The 27313-nt window shown below is 39.9% G+C and overlaps 1 protein-coding gene across 4 annotated transcripts in view; it reads right to left on the bottom strand.

Annotated features, from left to right (window-relative positions):
• The window catches only part of ntng1a (netrin g1a), a 102272-nt gene that overhangs the window by 20382 nt on the left and 54577 nt on the right, over positions 1-27313 (bottom strand). For all 4 annotated transcript variants that reach the window (XR_009767359.1, XM_061666125.1, XM_061666123.1 and 1 more), the window contains exons 4-5: positions 17905-18077; positions 1942-1968 (exon numbers count right to left, since the gene is read on the bottom strand). Coding sequence is in view for 3 of the 4 variants with exons in the window: in XM_061666125.1 (XP_061522109.1) it covers positions 1942-1968; positions 17905-18077 (200 nt within the window). In the remaining variant the exon portion in view is untranslated. The remainder of the gene's footprint in view (positions 1-1941; positions 1969-17904; positions 18078-27313) is intronic.

The following is a 27313-nucleotide window of genomic DNA, read 5'->3' as shown; positions in this document are numbered from 1 at the left end:
CGGGGGAAAAAAAAATAATACAAAAATTCTGTACTAAACTGAACTTGACATGTAGCAGAAGGTGGAGCAAGCAATTTCAATTCCGAAGCGCAAATTGTGGAAAACGAGCATGTGAGGAATTAGAACACATTTCTTCTTCTCTTCTCCTGCCTTGCCAACCAGTGTACAAAGTAAGTAATATAATGCAGGCAAACGGCGCTGGCCGTTTCAATTGTTATTTATGGTATATGGACGGCGGGCTGCAAATGGCTCCCGGGATGGAGTTTGGACACCCCTGAACCCCTAAACCTTGCATCACTTCAGCCAGTGGATGCAAAATTTGAATCTGAAGTATTTTGGTCAACAGTCTGCCGATCCACGCACTGGCAATATTCTCTAAGAATTGCAATAACAGGCTGGAAGAGGCTATGAATGCACTTTGACTTTGTGTCGAATGCTGCTTTACTGTTGCTGCGTCACACAGCCCTCCAGACAGCAGCAACATGGGACCACACGTCTCAATTCTCTTTCTTCTTCTTCTGAGGGCGCAGCTTGATGGTGATAATACCAATGCCAGGTGCCTTTCAGCTTATATTAAAATAACCTGAAGTGACCTTACACTTTCAGAAAGGTCTTGGCACTTAAATAAAGTTGGGATGCAATTTTTTTCTAATGTATGGGAAGTGGTAAGGGAAAATGTTTTGAGCGAGCCTGTTCTCTTGAGGTGCAATACGCAAATGGAAAGCCACACACTCTAATTAGTAGAAAACACAGAACTTGATTCGAATAAAGCTTGGTGTATTTATTTATGAGCCCTACGGAAATAGCAACATTTTACTAGGGACTTGCACACGTATATTTTGGTTAATTAATTACATAACAACTAATGTGTTTAAGGAAAAAATAAAAAGGCCTCGTTGACAGCGTCAACATTTCTACTATGAGACGGGCAAATTTTTCTGGCTGAAAGAGGTGAGTGAATGCACTTTGAGGTATTATGAAGCCAGTGGGTTTGTTTTTAGAGTAAATGTTTATCAAAGGGCTATAACCTATATTGCAACAGTAATTTTTCCACAGGATAACTTGCTCGAGTCTTTAGAAAGTTCTCTGAAAGCTTGAATATAGCAAGCCTGAATTTAGAGCATTGTCTATTCGCCCACTAAAATGTATCTGATGTTGCTTAGTGTGTCAAATACAGTATTTGCATTTTATTAAATGTGACTAATTAATTACAAAGCCTCTAATTATGATATTTTTATCAACTCAAGTACCACCACTACAATTTATATGTTCCACTCAAGTTAAATGATTCAGAATCAACACTATTTTCTCACTTAAATTGATGAGTCAGTGTGTAAATTCCAAGTTCAAATTTACTGTAGCATTTAATTAGTTACTTCTTTGAGTAATACCCTAACTATAATTCCGAGTGTTTGGAAATGTTTTCATTACTGCAAATGTGCAACATGCTCGCCATGTTTTCCGGTGGCATTTTTGTTTTGGTGTCGTTGTAGTTGTCCGATTTGACCATGCAAATGATCTAATACAGGTGAGTCTATGAATACCAACTAGATACACTTACAGGCGATTTCATTAGGTTTACCAAAACAATCTAATGCAATCCATTTGTAAATGAGAAAACCTCATGAAGATACAGCTCTTGTAATTGGATCTCAATAGATGTACGTAATGTTGTGGCTGATAAGGCTATAGTAAATAGAATATTGTATATTAGTTGGGTTCAAGTTGTACAAATACATTAATGTACTATTCATATATTTAATAATATACTGCACATTATATAATCATATTGACAACCCATTGGGGAATTTTCACCCCAAAATACGGCTTATCAGAAATGAACACTTGGCACCAATTTAAGAGGCGTGTGGTGAAAGGTGGCACAATAGGCAGAGCGAAGCATCCAGCACTGTGATAGTTCCTTTGTGACGGATTACTTACTAACTGGACCAATGTTATTTGGGATACCTGCAAGAAAGGAAGAGAAAAAGAACAGCATAAATTAAGACATACAGCATCCTTCAAAGAATTTAGACCATTTTATTTACAATCCACTCTAACTGTTGGAGTTCAATTATCATGAATCCCCTTGATGGGATGCAACTCTCGCCACTATCTTCGCCACCCCTTCAACACCCCAACTGTACGAGAATCACTGAAGAACTAATTCTAGTGGACACAAGAGGGGCAGAAACAATACAAGCCTTTATCTTTTTTAAAGTTAAAAAGACGTTTGAAGATTCTTCTGAGCCTACCCTGCTTTGTTAAAAATACTCTTTGTCAAAGGAACTCGAGACAGAATACTCATGCACACCATCACCGACACAACATATCAAAGGTCAGTGCAGATAGAAAAGTCTGCCTGTGAAGCCAATGAGGACACGTCTCATCCTGCAGCCTGCCTGTCCGTCCCTCCTCGTGCCAGACAGCAAGTGAGCATATAATGTCGTGTGTCTCATTCCCATGTGACAAGATCACCTCAGGGTGTCGACTGCTTGCGGTTTTGGGAGATTGAGTCGTCTCATTCTTCTAGTTTAAATCGTGTCACGATCTGAAGTAATATTTACAACATAACAATATTTTGTTTGAATTTGGTATGGGTGTGCTAATCGATAAATTGACTGCTAATAATTCACTTGTGTCAAGTTTATTGATGATTGATCATACGTCGAGGTCCTGTTGTTTCAGCCTCAACTATGTTGCAGTTCAAAGTAAACCACTGACGTCAGCTGTAGGAAATTGAGCTACAGCTACGGATATCTGCTGTAACACATCTCTTGCGGGCAGGATTAGTTTGCTTATTATGACACTGGTATAAAAAAAATTATGAATATTCAGAGAATAGCTTCAACTATCCCTTCAAAGTACCATAAGAAATACAATTAATGATTAATTGCTGGTTACTTTTCCCCATAGTTGATAATAGAACTAGAGGCAAATGTGTCCCTTGTTTTAATCCAACTGCTCCCAAGATGTGCACTGAAACTATTTGGGCTTGTCTTGGGACAAACAGTATATGTTAATCATTACATTTATCAATCAATTCATGGGAGGCACTGATGATGAGAAAGGTTTGCTGAAGAAGAACTTGAGAACTCTGACATCAATCCATCAAACAACTTTTGAACTTTCGCACAGCCACAATTGTTCAACTCGATGACTGGACAAAAATACTATAAAAAGATCTTTCCAAAAAAACCATTCAGCATTCCATTTTATGATAGAATTGTTTGAACTGATGCCCTCCTTCACGTTCTTTCTGCCCATGACCTCAACAATCAAACAAAACTATCACTATGGTGGGGTGGTCATGCTGCGTGAGAAATGTAAACTAGAGAAGATGAAATTAAATCCAGGAAAAAGGAAAATTCTAATCTTCCACAAACACAGGAAGGAATTTGATGAAGCCTTGCCTGCAGAAAATGTGTCCAGGTGCTCAGGGGACGCAGTAGGGCTCATGAGTGCGTGCACGTGATAAGGTAGTGTGCGCACGTGATGATTGTGACCCTCAAACTGCTGTCATTCAATCACTGTCTGATCTTTGCCAGCCATATGCACTGTAAATTAGCAGCTGTATGTGTGTGTTCCGTCTGAGAGCTGCGAACTGCAGGAAGGTATGCCGACACACGGGGACGCAGCATAATGGATGTCGGACCTCCAGGGGGTGGGCAGATGCGATCGAGGAGACAGGAAGGACAACGGCTAGGATGAGCTGATTCATAATCACCTTTATTGTGCTTAAGAGTGCGGTTTTAGCAGCAGTAGTAGTTTAGAGTGTCAAAATAAAGGCTGATAAAGAACCATGACAATGAAAACAAAAAAACAATTTTTCATATGATGCAAGCCTGAGATGACATAAATAAGGTGACCAGATATTTGAATTTTACCAGACACATCTACTTTTGGAAAACATAGTATCCATCCAAGATATTGCTATCCCAATTTTTATTAATGAAAAATAAAATAAAGTATTGGTTGAATAAAACTGCATGCACTTGCGGTTCCTTCACTTTTTGATGACAATCTGTGGGGCTAAACATGTAATAGTTATGGTTAATTCTAGCAAAAAGCAGAGCTTGTTTGCTGATTGCAAACAGATCTGGACGATGAGCTACTAAGCATGCGCGGCCAGGATTGTGTCTGCCAAACACATTCAATTGATGCACAGTTAATTTTTAGTATATGCAAATGGATTAAACGATCTATCTAATACTGCAAATATTGGCACTCATTTCATACTTCTGGACTTAAAAATGATGTCTGCAGGATTTTATTTTCCCCAAAATTGACTCAGTAGTAATTTTAGGCTCTTTTTTTGATGAGATATTTAATTTTCAGCCAGATTTGGGCCCTCCCAAATTTAGGTTGAAAACCTACCCTTATTGACACATCAGACTGCTGATGTCACTTCTAAAAGGCAGGTGGAAAGCGGCACACTGTACGTAACCACAACTTGATCGTGGCAGGTGGAGGCACAGGTGAAACGAGAGGCGCAATCTTTTTGAGTCAGGCCCTTAGCTTTTCATTTTGTAGTTAAAGTTCAATTGAAAGTTAGACATATTACAATATTATTATTACATTTTGTAGTTCAGAAGTTTGCAGTGCTTTATTTTGGCATTGTTTTTTTTTTTTAAGTTAAATACACTGAAAGTCAAACAAAAACAAACACCAGCATATAGTCTTCTGTCCATGTTGGTCTTCTTTTAAACCTATATAACAGCATTGCAAGCATTGCATTTACGGTGAATAAAGGTTCTACAGCGGAGACAGCTTGACCCTGCAATAGAATAATTCTATCCTATTCTAAATGACCAGGACTAATTCATTCTCAAATCTTATAACTAATTGTAATGTGTCTGCATTCACAAAGTTTTGCAAAAGCTTTGGGGTGCAATACTGCAATGTTTAGAGTTTTGGAAATTAAATATTTATTTAGAATCAAACTTACAGTTAGCTTTCCCTGATTAATGACTGAAGACATTCATCCATCACTGCACTACAAAATAAGTTTGCCCACAAATTTGATGTGAAAGTATTTCAGTCATATCACAAACACATTTGTTAAGAAAAAAAAAAGAAAAGAAAAAAGCTTTCTGGAAAATAAACAAGAAATAAATAATCCTATATGTTAAAGAATGTACAAAAATGAAAGAAATGGGGTCACTGTCACTACAGAGTAAACAATACACTTAAAAAATGGAACAAGGATACGTTACATTTGTCTTTTATGTTTAATGTTATTAGGTTTTGGCTACATTTAGTTAAACCGAAGTAGCTGATGATGTAGTGGTACACTCGCCTGACTTTGGCAGTGTGGGTTCAGTTCCCACTCAGTGATGATGTGACTGTGAGTGTGAATGGTTGTCTGTGTCTATAGGTGCCCTGCGATTGTGTGGCGACCAGTTCAGGGTGTAGTCTGCCTTTCGCCCGAAGTCAGCTGGGATAGGCTCCAGCGCCCCGCAACCCAAACCAGGATAAGCGGTGTTAAAAATGGATGGATGGATGGATAGTTAAACAGTAGTTGTCAGTACAGGAAATCATACAAGAAAAGAAGTTTGCTAAGAAGAAGTGGGACACTGAAAGGACCGAGGAGAGGAGCAAGGAATACATTGAGATGCGACGTAGGGCAAAGGTAGAGGTGCAAAGGCAAAACAAGAGGCATATGATGACATGTCTGCCAGGTTGGACACTAAAGAAGGAGAAATGGATCTCTACAGGTTGGCCAGACAGAGGGATCAAGATGGGATGGGAAGGATGTGCAGCAGGTTAAGGTAATTAAGGATAGAGATAGTACTGTGTTGACTGGTGCCAGTTGTGTGCTAGATGGATGAAAATAATACTTTGAGGAGTTGATGAATAAGGAAAATGAGAGAGAAGAAAGAGTAGAAGAGGCAAGTGTGGAGGACCAGGACGTGACATGATTAGTAAGGGGCAAGTTAGAAAGGCATTAAGAGGATGAAAAATTGAAAGGCAGTGACCTGATGACATACCTGTGGAGGTATGGAAGCATCTAGGAGAGGTGGCAGTGAAGTTTTTGACCAGCTTGTTCAACAGAATTCTCGCGGGTGAGAAGATGCCTGAGGAATGGAGGAAACGTGTGCTGTTGCCCATTTTTAAGAAGGGTGATATGCAGAGCTGTGGGAACTATCGAGGAATAAAGTTGAGTAGCCATACAATGAAGTTATGGGAAGTACTATTGGAGGCTAGACACTTGACAGAAGTGAGTATTTGCAAGCAACAGTATGGTTTCATGCCTAAAAAGAGTACCACAGATGCATTATTTGTCTTGAGGGTGTTGATGGAGAAGTACAGAGAAGGTCAGAAGGAGCTCCATTGTGTCTTTGTATAGCTAGAGAAAGCGTATGACAGAGTACCTAGAGAGGAAGTGTGGTACTGCATGTGGAAGTGTGGAGTGGCAGAGAAGTATGTTAGAATAGTGCAGGACATGTATGAGGGCAGGAGAACAGTGGTGAGGTGTGCGGTAGGTGTGACAGAGGAATTTAAGGTGGAGGTGAGACTTCATCAGGGATCAGCCCTGATTCCCTTCCTGTTTGCAGAGGTGTGATGGATAGGCTGACAGATGAGTTTAGACTGGAATCCCCGTGGACTATGATGTTTGCGGATGACGTGATCTGCAGTGAAAGCAAGGAACAGGTGGAGGAACAGTTAGAAAGGTGGAGGCATGCACTGGAAAGGAGAGGAATGTAGATTAGTCAAAGTAAAACAGAATATATGTGCATGAAAGAGAGGGCCGGAGGGGGAAGAGTGAGGCTACAGGGAGAAGAGATAGCAAGGGTGGAGGACTTTAAATACTTGTGGTCAACAGTCCAGCGCAATGGTGAGTTTGGTCAGGAAGTGAAGAAACGGGTCCAAGCAGGTTGGAACGGGTGGAGGAAGGTGTCAGGTGTGTTATGTGACGGAAGAGTCTTTTCTCAAATGAAGGGCAAAGTTTATAAAATATTGGTGAGGTCAGCCATGATGTACGTATTAGAGACACTGAAGAGAGCTGGAGGTGGCGGAAATGAAGATTTTGAGGTTCTCTCTAAGAGTGACCAGGTTGGATAGGATTAGAAATTAACTCATCAGAGGGACGGCCAAGATTAGATGTTTTGGAGATAAAGTTCAAGAGAGCAGACTTTGATGGTTTGGACACATCCAGAGGAGAGAGAGTGAGTATATTGGTAGAAGGGTGATGAAGATAGAGCTGCCAGGCAAGAGAGCTAGAGGAAGACAAAAGAGAAGGTTGATGGATGTAGTGAGGGAAGACGTGAGGGCAGTTGGTGTTCGAGAGGAGGATGCAGGAGATAGGCTTACATGGAAAAGGATGATGCGCTGTGGCGACCCCGAACGGGACAAGCCAAGAGGAAAAGAAGAAGAAGTTTGTCCATATTGCGGTCGACTGTTTTTGGTGCTCCACTTGTCTGTTTCAAATCATTCACTTTCTATACTGTTTTTTTAAGTTGTCTCATTCGGGCTGTGGGTGATCTGGAGCCCATCCCAGCTGACTTTGACCAAGAGGTGCAGTACACCCTCGACTGGTCGCCAATCAATTCCAGGACACATATAGACAAATAACCATTTACATTCACATTCACTCCTATGGACAATTTTGTCTCAATTCATCTAAAATTTATGTTTTACCAGAGTACCTGAGAAAAACCAACACAAACACAGGGAGAACATGTTAACTGCACACAGGAGGACCAGAGCTGAGATTCAAACACAGAACCTCTCAATTGTGAGGTGGCCGTGCTTACCACTCATTCGTCATCCTGCCCAACTTGTCTTTTTGTAGCATTATACCCAAGAGGTTGTTGCTTTGTTCTTTCAGAAAAAAATTCTGTCTAAATATGGCCTTGTTGACAAACAGTAATATACAGACTCAGTCTACATGTACTCAAAGATAAATATATTGTAAAGATAAAACCTGTGGAAGTGACAGAGACTTGTTCATGTTTGCGTGCATCACAAAACTCTAAATTTGCCACTTGAACAGAAACAAAGTCGAAAAAAGTAATCACAGGGTTTATAGAGATAAAATATCTTCTGCCACCACTAGACGACTGCTCTTTTCCTTCAGTGAAGAAATATGAGTGTGCCACATCACGAAAGGAGCTGTTGATTAGAATGCTGTGATAAAGGCATAATGTACTCAGTGGTGCGCTAATATGCCATAATGCCTCTATTTGCGGCCTCCACTCTCCATTATACACAGTGAAACAATTAATTGCAGAGTGGGTTGTGCACTTGAATAAATAAACACCTCATCTCAAAGAACGAGATCAAACCGTCAGCGAGTCACTGACTCACTTCCATGTATATATGTTACAATAAGAGAAAACCTATATTCAATCTATATTATTTATTTTATTTGTATCATGTATTTATGTAAAATAATAAATAATATTGAATACGATTATAAAATGCATTTTCACATATAAAGGCCTACTGTCAGTAGTTGAGTAAATTAAAGCCCTTGGCTAATAAATTAAGGTGTGTCTCTAATTAACTCAAATGTTGTCAATAGACCTATCAGAAGCTTCCAAATAAATGACATTTTATCTGTTTATCTGTATGCATGTAACTCTATATACAGTTTTTTAAAAGTAGAAAACGTTAAACCAATCAGAAATGAAGTCCTGTTAATGAAATAAAAAAATAGGATTGTCTTTCGACAATATCGACGTCTAAGTGGACCTGACATTTTTTAATGCCGGTGTGTTTAGATCTAACATTCACAAATACACGTAAAGCTGACAAAATTATGACTCATTTATCAAATTCTATTTAACACTTGTTTTTAATTATTTCCTTCCTGCTCATAATTTGGAGCACCAGTGCCTGTCAGCACAATTATTCATCCCCAACCTGTGGGGTTTGAACAGACTTCTGAGATCCAGTGTTGCACCCATTCTATTATTTTTCAATCACTGTCATTTCCTATCCCCATCCACGTGGCCCGGCCCCATTATTATGGGGGTATGGCGGTAATCTAATTTTATCCTATCAGACAGGAAGAACATTAGCGGCTCGTGTTGACGGTGTGCTTCATTGATTTTTACGAGCTGTGTAGGGATCACGGTTGCAAGTCACTGAACATGATCTGTGAAGGGCCTGCGATTCACTGAAAATGATCTATGACCATGTTGCATCGGTAGACCATGCTCCAGCCAAATCACACACTCACACGCAAACACGCGCGCACACACACACACACACACACACACACGCGCGCATACATACACAGCAGGCAGGCTGAGTCCCGAGTGGTAACGTCAAGTGATTTTACAGTAAATCTATCTTCACAGAGATGTGCGCTTACAGAAATTAATGCCTCACAGGCTCTACACATTTATGCAGTCATCCATCTGAGATCACCACTGTGACCTTAATAATAAATTATATGAAGCCTGTAATAAACACGTTCTCTGATGAAGCTACGGGCAACACAACTTTACTGTACACACGAAACAATTCCATTAGTCTTGTCTACATGTTCAAAACTGCACTTTATTCACTCTTATCTATACATGTAAAATGCATTTTAGGGGTGAAAATGTTGAAAAAATGCAGCGTTGATCCTTGTTCTGTAGATGGCTAAACTAGAGTGGTTATTGATTTTTGGGTCCATTGTGAGAGGGCCAATGTGCGATGTTGTCTCTTTACCTGAGATGATCAGAATCAGAATCATTTTTATTTGCCAAGTATGTCAAAAACACACAAGGAATTTGTCTCCGGTAGTTGGAGCCACTGAGAATACTTTTGAGACAAAAAAAAAAAAAAAAGTCACTGAGCAATAAAAGGTTGTCAGTAATGTGGTAGTTTTTTTTTTACAATTGTGCAAAAAGATGCAGAGTCCTCTAGCAATTAGAGCAGTTTGAGATGATGAATAGAACAATAGTCCGGTGCAATGACCATTGTGGAAAGGACACCGAGACTTCAATAATTGCATACAGTTTAAAGTGACTAGTAGTGCAATAATCTGGGACAATGTCGACTGTGCAAATGTTGAAGATTCTACTCAGGCACATGAGTGGCCAGTATTGGTCAACAACAGATATGCAAATAGTGCAGCGTGGCGAGACTACTACAGCGAGTGCACAAGTAATGTATAATTGGACAGACAGAAATGTGACAACAAACTCAAGACAAAAAATGGCAGAATGTTGCAATGGAATTGTAAGTTAACTGTTTAAGAAGTTAATGGCAAGAGGGAAGAAGCTGTTGGAATGTCTGCTTGTTTTAGTTTGCATTGTTCGGTAGCACCTACCTCAGAGAAGGAGCTGGAAGAGGTGCTGACCAGGATGTGGAGGGTCCAAGAGGATTTTGCATGCTCTTGTCTTAGTTCTGGCAGCCTGCAAGTCCTCAAGGGTGGGTAGGGGGGTACTGACAATCTTTTCAGCAGTTTTGATTGTCTGTTGCAGTTGGAGTTTTTCCTTTTTTGAGCAGACTGTGATGGAAGAACACAGGACGGATTCGATGACCACTGTAGAACTGCCTCAACAGCTCCTGTGGCAGGCCGTGCTTCCTCAGAAGCCGCAGGAAGTACATCCTCTGCTGGGCCTTTTTGAGGATGGAGTTGATGTTGCTCTCCCACTTCAGGTCGTGAATGACTGTAATTCCCAGAAACTTGAAGGTCTTGATGGTTGACACAAAGCAGTTGGACAGCATGAGGGGTAGCTGTGGCGAAGGATGCCTCCTGAAGTCCATGATCATCTCTACCGTCTTGAGCGCGTTCAGTTCCACGTTGTGTCGGCCGCAAAGCAGCTCCAGCCACTCCACTTCCTGTTGATACGCAGACTCGTCACCGTCTTTGATGAGGCCGACAACTGTGGTGTCCTCTGCAAACTTCAGGAGTTTGTCAGGCGAATGCATTGAGGTGCAATCGTTCGTGTAGAGAGAGAAGAGCAGTGGAGAGAGGACACAACCTTGGGGTGCCCCGATGCTGGTGGTGCGTGTCGATGAAATGATGTCCCGCAGCCTCACGTGCTGTGTCCTGCCCGTCAGAAAGCTGTAAATCCACTGGCAGATGGCAGGCGAGATGCTGAGCTAGAGAAGCTTGGAGGAAAGGAGTTCAGGGATGATGGTGTTGAACGCTGAGCTGAAGTCCACGAACAAGATCCTCGCGTAGGTCCCCGCGCAGTCGGGATGTTCTAGGATGAAGTGCAGATCCATGTTGACTGCATCATCCGCAGTCCTGTTTGCTAGGTAGACAAACTACAGGGTGTCCAGCAGGGGACCTGTGACGCTCTTAAGGTGGTCCAGGACGTGGCGTTCAAAGGACTTCATGACCACAAATGTCAGGGCGACAGGCCACACGTCATTCAGACCCGAGATTGGGGTTTCTTGGGGACTGGGATGATGGTGGAGTGTTTGAAACAGGATGGTACTTTGCACAGTTCCAGAGATCTATTGAAGATCTGTGTGAAGACTGGAGCGAGCTGGTCCGCGCAGACTTTGAAGCAGGATGGGGTCTAGGCCTGCCGCTTTGTTAATCTTTTGTTGTTTGAAGATGTGTCTCATATCCTGATTTTGTGTTGTTTGTTAGTTTAATACACCCACCAATGGTAAATCACAGCAGAAAGGCTTATATTTATGTATATAAAGAGCGTAATTAAAAATGCAAACACTCAACTGATGAATAAAACATTATAAATTGGACATTTTTTAATCGGTGCCTCCCTGTAGATGTCTTTTTTTTAACATAGAGGAGGAAAAAATATGTATATTTTTAAATTACCCAATAAATTACTTATCCTGGCCTATTCTTTTGATTCTTCTTAGCAGTCCATCATCATCTGGGGCTTTTTGGTAGACAGAGTCCAATGAGGGGTGAAGGCCTCGCTAACAGGCTCGCAGCAGAGAGACTGGCACGAGTGCTCTGCACAAAATGCAATCTACTTTCTCAACAGCAAAATTACACATTGCCTCACCGAGGTGGACGCGCCACTCGCTTCATCGAAATATGTCAATTTGAATTGAAGTTTCTTCTTATTTTCCGAGTGCCCCGGAAACCAAATTTGAGGTGGCGTCGTTCATTATTTCTATGATGGAGTGAGGTGTATGTCAGGTGGGAAAGTGATGGGAATTTAAAATAAAATCTAAAATAAAAAGGAAATACAATCTGGAGATTTAAAAAAATAAAATAATAAAAAAAAACCAGATTACCCTCACAGCTGCACAACATTGATATGAGGAGAGGAGGGACAGTAAACACACTCTATTTAGGGGGGGAGAAACGGGGTGAGACAAGGTGGATCGAAGGAAGAGAAGGAATAGGTTTTGGGAAAGGAGACTGGGACAGAGAGCAACAGTGTGACACTGTGATACAACCGAAACAACAAGTATTGTTCAAGGGCACCTCAACCGTTGTCAGGATGCAAAGAGTAACACTCAGGTTCTCAGGACCGAGTCCTTATGGATGAGCTACTGCCACCCCGATGTTCTGATACTGACACTGTTCTGCATTGATGTAGTATGAGGAATAAGTATGTATTCCTCTATGTAGTCCTGCACACTCAATACAATAAGAACTTTATCAGAAATGTTGCACTTAAAAACAATAGGGCTCAATTTTGATTGTGATTGTAGTTTTCAGTTGTGTAAAACTGGATTTAATCATATTGATGCATTTTAAAAATATTTTTGTGAACTAAATTAGCGATACAATATGGGCAAAACATGACATCATACATGCCTCAGTATACAGGTAATCCACTGCTGCTCAAACTACCACTGCAATTGATACCTCTTAACAAAGCATGACTTACTATACATAACACAGCCATTTTATTCACTGTCATTTCATAGTGCAGCTGTTAATGAATTGTACTTTGAGGGTATGAATATTGAACTTCTGCAGTTAGTGAAGGTGTGTTTGTACTGTATGACTGTGTTCTACAAATACAATGAAGTCGTGTGTAAAGGAAAGTACAGATGAAAATTAAATAAAATGGACAACGTTTGAGAGAAAAAAATTGTAAAAAATGTTTCAGTCAAATCTGAATGTAATTCAAGGTGTTATTTTAGAGACGTGATATTGGAGGAGTATTTGCATAATGGTTGTTTGTGCTCACTGACAATGAGATTTATTTTACAGCAACATTAGAAGATCCTGTGGGATTTGGTCCTACGTCTGAAATATGTATAGAAACATACTTACACTGTGCAGGGGAGATTAATTAAAATATTCCATGTATGTGTGTGAGGTTGTGTTCATGAGTGCGAGGCATTATACTGTACAGTATAATGTACAATGTGCGCTTCGTCACAATTTCATGATCAGCATCTCTGCGGCGGAGTTAAAGGACTTAAAATAAAGCTCCGGCATCTGGCAGAACGTAATGAATGCCGTGCATAATATTGGGGGATATTTTGAATGTCACCTTTTTAAAACAGTCCACATTATTAACATAATACGTAACCTATCAACATGGTTTCCTGTCCACCCTCACAAGAAAAGCCATCAAGTGACTGCTCCTGGCCCGGAAATAGTCAGCAAGGAGTTGCTTTGAAATCCTCAAGAAAGATGCATAATACATATGTTGTCTTGGTGTTGCAGATAGGTGGAAATGTAAAAGCAAACATCCATTATTCTTAGCCTCGTTCTGAGATATGAAAAATGCCAAAGTTGTTGCTTGTAGTTTTTTTGAAAAATAGTCACGAGAGGGGTCAGAAAAGACATCAAACAGAGCTAAAGTCGCTGATGATTAGATGTTGCACATAAATCACAACAGTAATCCCATACACTGCCACCCACTGGTAGTGCAGTGCAGGGAAATAATATCTCTGTCCATTCATTCTGTTGTTATTATTGCACACTAAATTCCATAAGAATGTTTGAGGCTAAGGGACAGACCGTTATGTTAGGTGGATGATTGCTTGTGTGTGTGTGTCACATTTTAAGTGCCTACGACTATCCTGCGAGGAGAAGCTCATGGTGGCAGTTTGATGGCTGATGACACTCCTCCTTCTTTCTTGACTTTATTCAACATAAAACCCTCTTGCTCCTCTTTGTCTTCATCCTCTTTGGGTGATGCTTGAAGAGTCTCCTTTGGATGGGCATTGCCAAAATGGATAAATTATAAATTATATTTGTTTACTTTTGATAAATATATGTCTAAAGAATTGTCACATGATCAATGGCTCAGAAGAAAATGTTACATTTAATTTTCTTGATCGTGTCAAAAAGGGTAATTGACTTCCCATTTCATTCGGAAAGGATGGGTTTCAATTTTAACCAAACCTATCTAAATTAAACCTAACTCACTGGCCATAAACCAACCAGTGGGTGTACCCCGTCTCTCGCGATAGGCTCCGGTACACCCGTGACGTTAAGAGGATAAGTGATATAGAAAATGGATGGATGGAGCTTACAGCACAAGCCATGGTCTGCAGAGAGCTTTCACAGCATCAGAGGGATCTTATTGTTCAAAGGTATAAGACAGGAGAAGGGTTGAAAAGAATTTCCAAGGCAGCACATACCAGCTGTGTCAAAAAAGTTCCAGGATTGGTCTCACAAAAGATATCCATGTATTTCAAATCTAAACTACAAGCTTCAAGTTTTGCTCTTCCCCATGCATCATCAAGATGAGAAAACATGGTACGAAAGTGACAAACTGGTCAGGGAGGTTGCCAATAGGCCAACAGCAATATTGAAGGAGCTGCAGGAATTTTTGATCACCTAAACTCTAAACTGGTCTGGTGAAGCCAAATTGTTCCAAGCATCATTCATTTTTTTTTTTTTTTACAAACACAACACAGCTTTACATCATGAGAACACTGTACCCACAGTGAAGCATTGTGTTTGCAAGATAATGCCTTGGGGTAGTCTTTCTTCAATTGGAACTGGGATTAAGATCTGCTCCCAATACCAGTCAGTTTTAGCATAAAACCATCACGCTTCTGCTAGAAAAAAAAAAAAGTCTGGAAAAGCCAACTAGGACATTTGAACTTCATTGGGGGTAATTAGAGACACTTCAAATCGTGGCAGGTGTGTGTTGACTCCCGTTTAACATGACTTGAATGTAATTAGTGAGTTATAAACATAGGCAGATCCCAAGTTTTAAGAGGGAGGAGACACTTGCGCCACCACATTTATCTGTTTATTTTTAGTTTCTCTCTTTGAAATATTAGAAAAAAAAAAAAGTTACAGGTGACATTAATGGTAGTAGAAGTTTTGAAATTATTTATCTTGGTCTTATTTTCGATATAAAAAGCTGGGATTTGAAAAGGGCTGTGTAGACTTTTTATATCCGCTGTATGAAGATCTTGCCTGAAATAAAGCATAATGTGGTGTTCAGTCATATCCAGGAAATACACAATGTTGTTCTGTGCGGTGGATATGAATGTGTGTTTGTGTAGCTATGTGAATCAATGGGTGTGTGACATGATTTGTATTTTTTTATTTTATTTTTTTATTTTTTTAAATAAAATGCTGTCAATCTGGGCTTTAGGGAGTGCTATTTGACTCACCCTTCCAAAATCTCATAACAGGGATCCCTTGGGAGAGAGAATAATTCATTAGCCGGTGGCCAAGAGCCTTCCAATACTGGGTGATGAATGCTGAAATCACAGCAGATGCAATAAGGTGAAGGAACTGGATAAAACCCGAGCTTCTGAGCTGAGATACCAGCACGCCCGAGCATATAAATGCAGCTCATAGTTTATGCTGATATATGAGAGCCAGTGGGCCATGTGTACGTGTGATACTGTATTATATCCCTCTATTGATTAATGAATTCAGTGGCAGTTAGTGTATTGGTCATAGTGGCTGACATGAAAAACAAATAGACTTCAAGTAATTTGCATCTTATTTAAGTGTCACGAAAATGCATTATACTATATGGGGAAAAAGATTGACACACAACATACACTAAATTTCCTCAAATTTCACCCAAAAGCCCAATATCCCTAACTTTTTTTGAGTAGAGTATATGTTGTACTTTTAACTCTGTGCGAGCAGTTTACTGAAGGCCTTTTTGCATTAATCTGTGCCACAGTGCTCAAAGTAAGTATGACTAATAATCATAACTTTAACAATAATAGCGTAGAAAGTAGGCGACACGGTGGCCGACTGGTTAGAGCGTCAGCCTCACAGTTCTGAGGACCCGGGTTCAATCCCCGGCCCAGCCTGTGTGGAGTTTGCATGTTCTCCCCGTGCCTGTGTGGGTTTTCTCCGGGCACTCCGGTTTCCTCCCACATCCCAAAAACATGCATTAATTGGAGACTCTAAATTGCCCGTAGGTGTGAGTGCGAATAGTTGTTTGTTTGTATGTGTCCTGCGATTGGCTGGCAACCAGTTCAGAGTGTACCCTGCCTCCTGCCCGATGACAGCTGGGATAGGCTCCAGCACGCCCGCGACCCTAGTGAGGAGAAGCGGCTCAGAAAATGGATGGATGGAGTATAGAAAGTATTCATATAGCACCTTCCAAGGGACCCAATGCCACGTGGATGAGTTTGGTGAGGAACAACATGAACCCTGACCTCAAGTTGTCCACAACAAATAGAACCGATATTGTCAGCCAGGTCCTCTTATACAACATCGGAGACATCACAAATGCTCTTTTGGATGAATGGAGAAAAAAAACAAATAATCATACTCGACAATTTAAGAAAGTCTTCACTAAAGAGTGGAAGTTGGAGAGAGGTGGCAAGCAATGCTTTTTCAGTTTCCGCTTCATCTCCGAACTGCATGGTGTAAAATATGTCAGCAGTTATAAAATGTTATGTAACATGTTTAAAATGTATCTGACTTTTATAAAGGCCGTGCAATAGAATTTTAGACAGTTACAGTTTTGTAAAATGTGATTATTTCTGTAGGACTACTGTATTTTTACATTCATCTTTAAATGAAGCGTTATGACTGTCCCACAATTTATGTTCGACAATTTATTTTTAAGTGAATGGATGCTTTACGTTCTCTGAGCTCACTGTCCGTCACTTTGAATGTGAATGTGACTACTGCATGGAAAACCTCACATTATAAGGAACATTGCAGGACATTTTGCCCTTGATTTGTACAGATTTCATAGAAATCATGCAGCTCTTTTTCCTGGGGTTACATATAAATAAGCAAAAAAGAATTTGATGTATTCAATTCAGAAATAATATCTCCCTGAGCTTGTTCTATTTGCACATGATGTGAGTCCACCAACATAAAACATAAGATGTGAAGGCGGCGACCTACTTTCCTTTGGTGAAGAGGAGAAGTAGAGATTCTGTTCTAACATTGAAGCGATTGGTGGCGATATCTCATTCATCAAATGAAATGCATTCTACAATGGTTGATTAGCAAGATGCGCTTTAAAAGCAGATCAGTAAATAAAACCAATCTGATCCTTAAAAGGTAAAACTTAAAGAACGTGCACAGATAGACACCTGCCGTTTTGACCTGGATGAGAAAAATTCCCTTTCTGCTGGACCTTAGTTATTTCTTCATTAATCAATATTTTAAGAATACACATTTCCCTATCTGTCATCCATTCCTCCCAAAAGTGTTTTGATGTCCTTGATGCCCCCGGGCCTTGAGTTTGACACCCATGCTTTAGACCATGCTCTGCAATTTAGGAGCATTTCTATCAAGATGACAAAAAAAAAAAGCCTTAACGAAATTGCCTTTTCTCTCTTTGAAACCCTGTTAATTGCCTCGCATTCCCTTCAAGCAGTCAGACAAGTCATTGTCTCACTTTTCAAATTGTTATCGTCAGAAGTCAAAGATGATGATGCAGGATGCTGCTAATTGGGTATCAACTCTTGCCAGCTGTCTGTACTGAAGTCTTCACTTTCATTACGTGTTCTTTGCAAGTCTTTTGTGTGTCAAACTCCTTTCACATGACCTGTCACTCTCACTAATCAACGTACATGTGTGTGTGTATGTGTGTGTGTGTGTGTGTGTGTACTCACATATATTTGCAGTGCCTTTCGGGATCGGCAGGTAGGAGCCGGCACTCCACGCTCTGCCTTGGTAGTTCCTCTTACAACGGCCGCAATCAGGCCCAGTGGTGTTGTGTTCACACTCACAGCTAAGCTTCTCTTTGTCAAACACGCAGCTGTTGGCGTGAAGGTTGCACTTGCACCTGTCAAAGAGGGTGTTGGGGGCGGGTAAGGGGGGGGGGGGGGGGGGGTGCAGGGTTGGAGTTGAAAATGACAAACACATCAACATGGGCAAAATTTCCTGTTCAGGATTTGATATAGTTGGACAATCCAGGTATAGGCCTGTGTGTACCTTGGTTGAAGGCGACATAAAGCAGATAAAACCGTCTACTCTCAAACTTCAAGAGGGATTCAAAGGAGGCAGGTGAGTCGAAAGACAAACCTGGCTTCTTTATATCCCTTTTCCGTCTGTTCTCGCTAAGGTTTAATTGTCCCACAGGAGGATCCATAGCGGTTGCAAGGTCACAGTCAATAGTTGAGGAATTTGGAGCAAGAGAGGGACAAAAAGCTGAGGAGCACAAGCCCAGTGAAACAATGGAACAGACATGGGGAGAATAAAAGCAAGGAGCTCGTAATTCTGAAAGGTAATGAATACCTCAAAGTTAGCCAGCGGGCAGCGTGGAACCACATCTACACTCTCTGTGAGGGATTAATATGAGATGAGCTCTCAGAAGCATATTTTCAAGGAGGGACTCCCTTAAGGTGCATTAAATCCTCACTCACACCCTTCTCACACTACATTCATTTAACAATAAACTCGACAAATTCATTTTTGGCTGTCCCTAGAAGAGCATTGAGGGGATATCATTACTTTCTTTAATTAATGATTGAGCCCCTTCATTCGCCTTGTGATGTACTCACCGAAAATATATACACTGCTGAAGTTGGAACATCAAAGGGATTTTGCAATTTTCTTTAAACGTCTACATCAGTGGTTCTCAAACATTTTATTCCAAGTACCACCTCAAAAAAATAATTGGCTTTCAAAGTAACCCCATAATAACAAATACTGAAATATAGTAGTGTAGTAGACCCAATGTGTTCACCCAAAAAAAAAAGACTGAAAAATAGATTCATATTTGTGTTAGCCACTGTAATGAATAATTAACAACAGTTTGGACATTAAGACGATGCTTAAATATTAAAATATATAAATATATTTAATCAAAATAGTATCTCACATAAATATTGACTAAAAAATATTTGAAAACATAATTTCTAAATAATTAAATTAAAATGTATTGAATTTTTAAATAAAATACCACTGAATTGTTGAAAGGTTCTAGCCACTATAACCTAAAACATAAAAGAGGACTTAGACATTAGAAGACTGTGCATAGAAACTTTAGTTCATGTTATGTGTGCTTATTTTTATGATCGATGATTTCCTTTGTTTAACCCCGGTTAGGCAATTGAAAAACGTTTCTCATTTTCAACGCCAACCTGAATGCAATTTAGTGTTCAGTGTCATGCTCAAGGACACTCCAACAGTAGACGGTCAGAGCCGGGATTCAAACTGACAACCCTTCAGTCAGTGGATGAACGTACTGTACCGAGAGAGCCACAGCTGCACTATTATTGCAACACTTATGAAATTCAAAGTTTGTGTCTTATTCACACCGAGTTGCTGCAGTCCTCAGCAGAGATCAGAAGTTAGAAGTAGCCATTAAGCTGAAAAAGCTCTGCAGAAGGATGGTTCATTTGCAAAAATAAATCCATCCATCCATTTTCTACACCGCTTATCCTCAGTAGTAAGCTAGAGACTATCCCAGCAAACTGCAGGCAAGAGGTTACACCCTGTTCTGGTTGCCAGCCAATCACAGGGCACAAAGCCATTGTTGCTAAGTGTACTGTGACTCAACATCCAAAGCCAATGCTGGCTGCAACTTTACATGGCTTCCATCCAGCCTGATTTATTGTAGATTAGAACTGTGCCTGTTTTTGTTTATTTTTGGAGGAAAATTCTCAGGCGGCTAATATGGCAACATTCAAGCTCTCGTTTGAAAGTGCCCTTTCATTCAGCTATTGAGGTGAATGCCTTCTCTATATTTGTTCCTGAGGCTGCCAGATGGAGATGTACATGAAGGTGTTGAAGGGCCAGATGATATAGATAGCCCCACAGTGGTCGCGGACGTCATTGTAAGAACCTCCAGTGACAGCAATCTCACCCTTATTTACCAAAGCTTAGCCTCAAGCCAGAATAGACATGACAGTTGGAGGAAAAGCTCAGTCTTAAACCACACATTTCTTGATATTCACTGTCTCTTGCTGACCCTGAATTGCTAGGATGTCTTTTGACTGGGTTTAGTTAGTTTCAGGTCAGTATAAATACCTTTAATCACAAACATTGTTGAGAGCAATGCATTGCAAATAGTAGAGTAAGACATTAGAAATAACATTTACATTTAAATAACATCTGTGTAAGTTCTCGCTTCCTGCGTAGTCAGACTGAACACTGTACATGCAATCATGCGGTAGGCTACATGTCAATTTGTACATGCAGCGCCACTGATTGTACCTCCCCTGGCAAGGATTACCATAAAGACCAGATAATGCGTAATTCATGTTGTTGTTTTTTTAAATTAAGAAAAAAAAACAAAAAACAAGTGAACGGTTTATAGCCTTTGCACTGCAAGTGTTTGTGTGTGTGGAGCCCTACGTGGTTTGAACCTTTAGCTTCTTTCAACTTCACATTTTAATCAGAGCACAAAGATGATAGCGCCATCAGCATAATGATAGAGACTGCCAGTTTGGCTAAAAGGGTTTCAAGACACATCGCACTGTCAATTGAAAGTAGCCTCGAAATGTTCAGATATCCAGACAGATGCCGTCACTGAAACAGATTATGATTATTGATGCATCTACGTTTGTAAATGTATAATTTCTTTTTATGAGCATATTAGTTCCTTAATGTATGATGACTTATGTTTAAAGTAGTATTTTACCTTTCTCATATCTCCATGATTAAAATACATTACAGATACATGTTCTTCCATTATCTTTTACTAAAGCTAAATGGGCCGGCACGGTGGCCGACTGGTTAGCACATCTGCCTCACAGTTCTGGTGACCGGGGTTAAAATCCCGGCCCCGCCTGTGTGGAGTTTGCATGTTCTCCCCGTGCCTGGGTGGGTTTTCTCCGGGCACTCCGGTTTCCTCCTACATCCCCCAAAAATGCGTGGTAGGTTGATTGAGGACTCTAAATTGCCCGTAGGTGTGAATCTGAGTGCGAATGGTTGTTTGTTTCGATGTGCCCTGCGATTGGTTGGCAACCGGTTCAGAGTGTACCCCGCCTCCCACCTGAAGTTAGCTGGGATAGGCTCCAGCAGCCCGCAACCCTAGTGAGGATAATCGGTAAATAAAATGGATGGATGGATAGATTTCCTATTTTAGTGTGCACTGTAGCACAGTCTTTACATTATATTGTCTTTTTATTCTCTTTTATTTAGAGTTTACAATACAGTAGTGAGGATAAGTGGTAAAGAAAATGGATGGAATACTAAAGGTATGGTAAAGGTAAAGGTTTTTGTTGAATACATTTTTTTTTTCAAAAAAGGCTTAAAAAAAGGACTTACCCATTACCCATTTTCTAACATGTAAACGTGAAATCAGGATATAGTTGAAGTCTATTTCTTACAAACAGTGCACAATCTCCACTTTTATGCCCCAATTGGGTAATTACTAGACTCTAAGTGTACCTCTTCCACGGTCAAAAATGCTGAGTGTCAAGGGTACAAAAACCGCACCTCTGAGGGTACAATTTCAGTGACAAAACATTCTACCCCTAAAAGTACAATGCTGTATTTTTTTTTTTTTCCCCCTGAGTGAATAGGCAACAGCACACAAGGTGGGCTTAGGTACAAGATGATAGCTGGTTGAATGACCTTGAGGTGTGCGCACACGTGATTTGTCAACAGTGGAAAAGATAATTGCTTGGCTCCAAAGGAAAAATACAGAAGACTATTTTTGTCTCAGCTGATCTCCCCAAACACACACAGAGAGCTTCTTCGATACACAACACTCTTCCCCCTGCGACGCATAGCTTGCAGCTGCTTTCCGTGTCCTACTCCACGTTACCTGGTAATTGCCGTCTCTGCCGCTTACCTCTAGGCTGCTGTGTATTGTGCAAAGCGCCACCCCCTCCGGGATGGACCTCAGTTCTCAAACCTGGCATAATGATAGTCATCTTCCCCCAACCTTTTTCAAGTATTTCAATGGAAGAAAAATGTGAGGTGTGGGGTGGAAAAACACGTAGAATTCCCCATAGTGCTTCACCGTCTCCATTTCAATTTACTGCCATGAGAAAACACATGAGTAAACATTATGCATCAACTGATAGGTGCCGTGATATTATATACAGGTAGTAAACGAAATAATAAAACAGACTATTTACCCAGGCTTTTAGACAGCACCTCTGGGGGCATTTGTCATTCAGAAAATAAACATTTTGCACCAACGAGACTTGAATATGAAAATGTATTGTACAATAATATAAATACAATGCACCCACCAGTCACTTCAGTCGGTACCTCCGCCAAGGTCGAATAATCCTAAATTTATCTGATTTGTTCAAGTAACCGCTCTAGCTCACATGCTGCAACAGCCACCAAAATCCACATCAAAAATGTGTTTCATTGAAATGAATTGGGTACTTTTTATGCAACCTTGCTAACTAACAAAACAACAAGCAGTGATCAAAAACAATACCTCAGGCCCTTGCACTTGGCAAAGGTAACACTTTACCTCTTATTATGATGCAGTGCAGTTCTCCATCACTGCAAACTACAACTAGAAATGTTGAATTTTTGATACCTGTGTTTAGTTTTTCGTGGTACAGGTGCACAGTCAGTCCTTTCATCACCTTTGGCTGTTGAATTTACTCTCACTACAGTATTTGGAAGCAAAGAAGCATGCAGAGCTAGAGGTTGAGCTGAGGTCAGTGATCAACAACTTGAAAAGAGACAACATGCAACATTCAAACAAATGACGCATTTTAAATGTGATGTGTTTTATCAACTGACTATTCACACGGCAAAGCCAGATTCAGATTTTTTTTTTAGATTGTGTGAAAACATTTATTATAATTGTATTTGCTCATATTATTCATTATTTGTAAAAAAAAAGAAAAAAAAAGAAAGAAATGTACACAGGCAGGTTTCCTTAGTGCCCCGTATAAACACTTAATTAATCAAAGACACCATTTGAAATACAGTATTTATGGTCCTACAACTTAAGTTCATCTTTGGCTTCCCCACATTAAGGTAAATGTACCGCTTACCAGCATCAATCAATCTGCGCTGTTCATCAATCAAACCTGCAGCCTCTGCAAATGTACAGAGTTGGCCAAGCTACCTAAGCAGGAGTCAATCAGGAAGTGTTTACTGCCTGTGACATGCTGAAGAAGCTCAATATAATCAATATGTCGGACTCACTGATACAGCTTTGTGGTAAAGGCTGTGCATGAAGTGACAAGAGAATCCACTGCAGAGGAGTAAGAAAGTAAGAAAGCTCCATCAGTGGAAGGACGCTCCCTCAAAGCGGACCGAGGTGAAATGACATTCTGATTGCTTATCGTTTCATAAATACATGTGTTGCGTAATCAATTTGAATATTATAGAAAGGTTATTTTGTCTGGATTTAATTCAAAAAGGGAAATTTGACTATTATACAGATTCATTAAACACACAGTTAATATGTGTCATTTTCATGTAATTTGAGTTGTAATAGTTTTCAGAATGTTAATTGCTACTCATTTTTATTTTAAAAACTAATTCAAGTGTTTCTTTTGTAATACTGTAATACATTTTTTGAGATGGTGAATTTGCTGTTTTTGTTAGCTGTAAGCCATATCCATCAAAATGATATACATATAAAAAAGTAAACTCATTAAATATTCAACTGCGTAAATCTCTGCAGTACTGCATACTATATATGGTTGCAAAGGGGTGGCTAATTTCTAGTAAATTTGTGTAAATGTGCTCACAGCTAATGGCTTGATAGTTTCTGTTTCGTCGAACAATTTTGACATTTGTTGCCTTTTGATGACGTATAGGTCGAATGAGCCATATTTCACTCGCATCTGATACATATCCGATTTATAGCCTCATACGAAAGCGGCCTGGGTAGAAATTGAAAAAATCTCATTATACTGTATATTGATCACTGGAAACGTGTCAAAACTCAAAGTTGAGTTGGATCGTTGTACATAGCAGGTAGCACAACCCAATTTTCTCCAGAGAAGCTATCTCTGGGTCATATTCAAGCTTCAGTATTTGACATTGTTTTTCATAAGAAGACAAAGAGGAAAAATCAAAACAGGTATTATATCCATAAAATGACCAGAAATGTTCCAAGGACATCTACTTCTATGCCTTCCAGTCACTTTTTTTGCAACAAGAAAAGCAAGTTGTGAAAAAAGTGCTGAAACATTGAACAGTTGGGCAAGTGCATTCAAAAGTTTATCAAAATTCAAATTAGGTTAATCTGTTGTCATCCAGAAATTTAACCCGAAGGCCGAATATCCCTAACTTTCTGTCAGTACTGTACAGTACATCTATGAATAACAGAAAATAATGGAAGCCACTTGATGAAGTTAATTGTAATAAAAAACACAGCCATTATCCTCTGGCAAGCCAACAACTTTTTACTGTTACTTAATACTGATGTCTGGACCAGACTTTTCCCATGGCAACAGCCACCAGAGGCCATAAGCAGAGCCCGCCGCAGGACCCGAAGAGCAGGTGTAATTGCTGAAAATGTTGGCAGTTTCCCAGATAGCTGAAGGGTGAACTCTACGCTCTCTTAACAGCTTTCTCTTCTCTTAATTCCAGTGGGTGGTTCCGTGAGAGTTTCTGCCTTGATAGACCAGCTCAGCTGGTAAAGGTTCTGCTTTGTTTAATGATAATGGGGCGCATTCACTAACATCGCGTACGCACAAATTCGTGCTTAAATCGTGTACGTTTCACGCAAAAATCTGTGATTCATGCTCAGTGTGCAAGTGAATGAATAGTGGGAACATTTCTACGCATTTATTTTTTATTTTTATAAAGTTATTATAACAGAAGGATTTCCTTATTTTTTTTAAAGGCCACGTTTATTTTTTTTCTGCTGACACCTGCTTGTTAATGTTAATTAAGAAGTAAAAAAATGGCAGAGCAATGTAAACTTGCAGATTTAGCTGATTCGGAATTAAGCAGTAAATCGACATTCAACATCTGGCAAAGAGGTAAAGTATTACTAAATTAAGAGAGAAGCAAAGGCAACTGCAACAATTGAAATAAAATACACCTATCAGCTCACAAACACAGCATTTCAATTTTATTGGTCTTCACTCTTATTTTCATCTTGTAGTCATGTTCGTTTTTAGTATTGAGTCATGTACTGACCACAACCTCCATTAATTCATTTTTCATTTCATGTCAGACAATTCTGAAGAATGTATATTAGTGGTATGCTGTTAAAAAAAACTAAACTAATGTCTTTAAACGCTATTAAATAATGAGTCATCTGCATTGAGATACGGAACCTCAGTCTGGGCTTGGCCAAGTCTGTTTAAGACACAACCAAACAACACTCATTATGATGCAGTGCAGTTCAAAAACACTGCAAATAATAACAAAAAACACATAAAATTAATTTTGTTAAATACATACCCCTGTAACCTTCCACCAAAGTTTCAGTTTCTGCATTAAGCAAGTAATCACCATCAAAATACTGTATGTTTAAAAAAAAAAAAAAACCTGTGAGCTGTACATGTCCAATGACTTGGGTTTAACTTTTAACTTATCATCAGTTTAATCAAACAAACGTATTGACCTCCACACTGACCCTTGCCGAGCCCACTTGCCCACTGGGAATCATCTTGCTCCAATAAGTTACATCGGCTCTATAAACCCGCAAAGGTCTGGAAATACCACAACGACACTTTTTCTTTGCCCGATTGTTATTTCTATTCCTCTTTTGTCAGTTACGGCTCTTTTGTTTGCGCCTGCTCAGCTTGAAGGCTAATGCATCGTCGGATGACCGTACATAATGAGCGTCTGCATTCACTGGCTTTGTGCGAGAAGATAACTCTGGATCGCTTTTCATGACTCGATGCTCCCATTATTGAGCAGTTTTTATTCATCAGTCTGTGTCGTCTCCAGATCAGAATCAAATTTCTCGCTTGGGAAAATGGGGATGTTAGCACATCAACTCGGTTGTCATGTGCGTGTGTGAGTGTGCACACATTTGTATGAATTATGCAAACAGAAACAGCATGATGACGCAGCTGACAATCTTTGGTTGTAAATGCATGTTTCTGCCTCAACTTATGATGAGAAAAAGAAACATATGGAATATGGTGTGTTTGTTTTCCTAACACTGTCTCGTATTTTATATGCTGATATAGTGGCCTCTATCATATATGCAATATTTAAAATGTCTGTGATAGAATGATAATCTTTCCAGGGTGCCCCCTATTTAGATGTGTACACGTGTGGCCAGTCCAAGCCAGCATGAGCAACGCCTTGTATCTTCAGTGTTGCCAACTTAGCAACATCGTTACTATATTGAGCATCTTTTCCGACCTATCTAGCAACTATCTGTAGCTTTCGAAAACGCGACTAACAACAATGTCAACTGTGCCAACACACTTATTTCCTACTTGGAGAAGGTAAGAGGGGGATTTGCTCTGATAATGATTGGCTATGAATTGCTTTTCCAATGGGAGTGTTGCCATGTACCTCCACTACTTACTGAATCATCAGTGGGGCGGTGGTGTTGGGTCGGTGGCGGGAGGAGCGGTGGAATGCTGCAAGTGAAGGAGAGGTCAATGAGGAGATTAGTCATGAAACCCTGACAGCGGGGACCATTATGGAGACGGCTGCAGCCCACAAAGACGGGACAAGACACGCCGAAAAAAGACCTCTCCATTAATGAAATGGGTCAGCACATGAATGTTGAATGTGGTCTGTCGACAGTGAGAAAGAAGAAAGGCCTGACGTTTCTGGCAATAGAGAAATGGGCTCTCCAGAAGGAAAATTTTACTTCATACTATTATTATTATTATTATTCAGTATAGTTTGATGCATATACATATGTCATATGTTTCATTTTGCGAGTTATCATATATATATTTTTTGTTACAGCAATTGATGTATGAAATCACAGATTTTACAGTTTTGTCTATCAAGTGTGTCTCGTCTAATATTCATTGGATTTCACATTGTACATTCAGTCAGTCTAGAATATTACGTGAGTAAAAGTCTTCAAGTATCTGACATTTGCAGTAGGCCTTTTTAATTCTAAGTAATTTTCTGACATTAAATGAACTTAAGTATTTAAAGTAAATATATATTTTTTAAAATGGGTGGTTACATTTTCGTGGTGTTTTTATTTAT

Source organism: Phycodurus eques, chromosome 21, assembly GCF_024500275.1.
Source record: "Phycodurus eques isolate BA_2022a chromosome 21, UOR_Pequ_1.1, whole genome shotgun sequence".
NCBI lineage: Eukaryota > Metazoa > Chordata > Actinopteri > Syngnathiformes > Syngnathidae > Phycodurus > Phycodurus eques.
The sequence above is the reverse complement of the archived record's forward strand: the minus strand, read 5'-3'. Positions and strand labels throughout refer to the sequence as shown.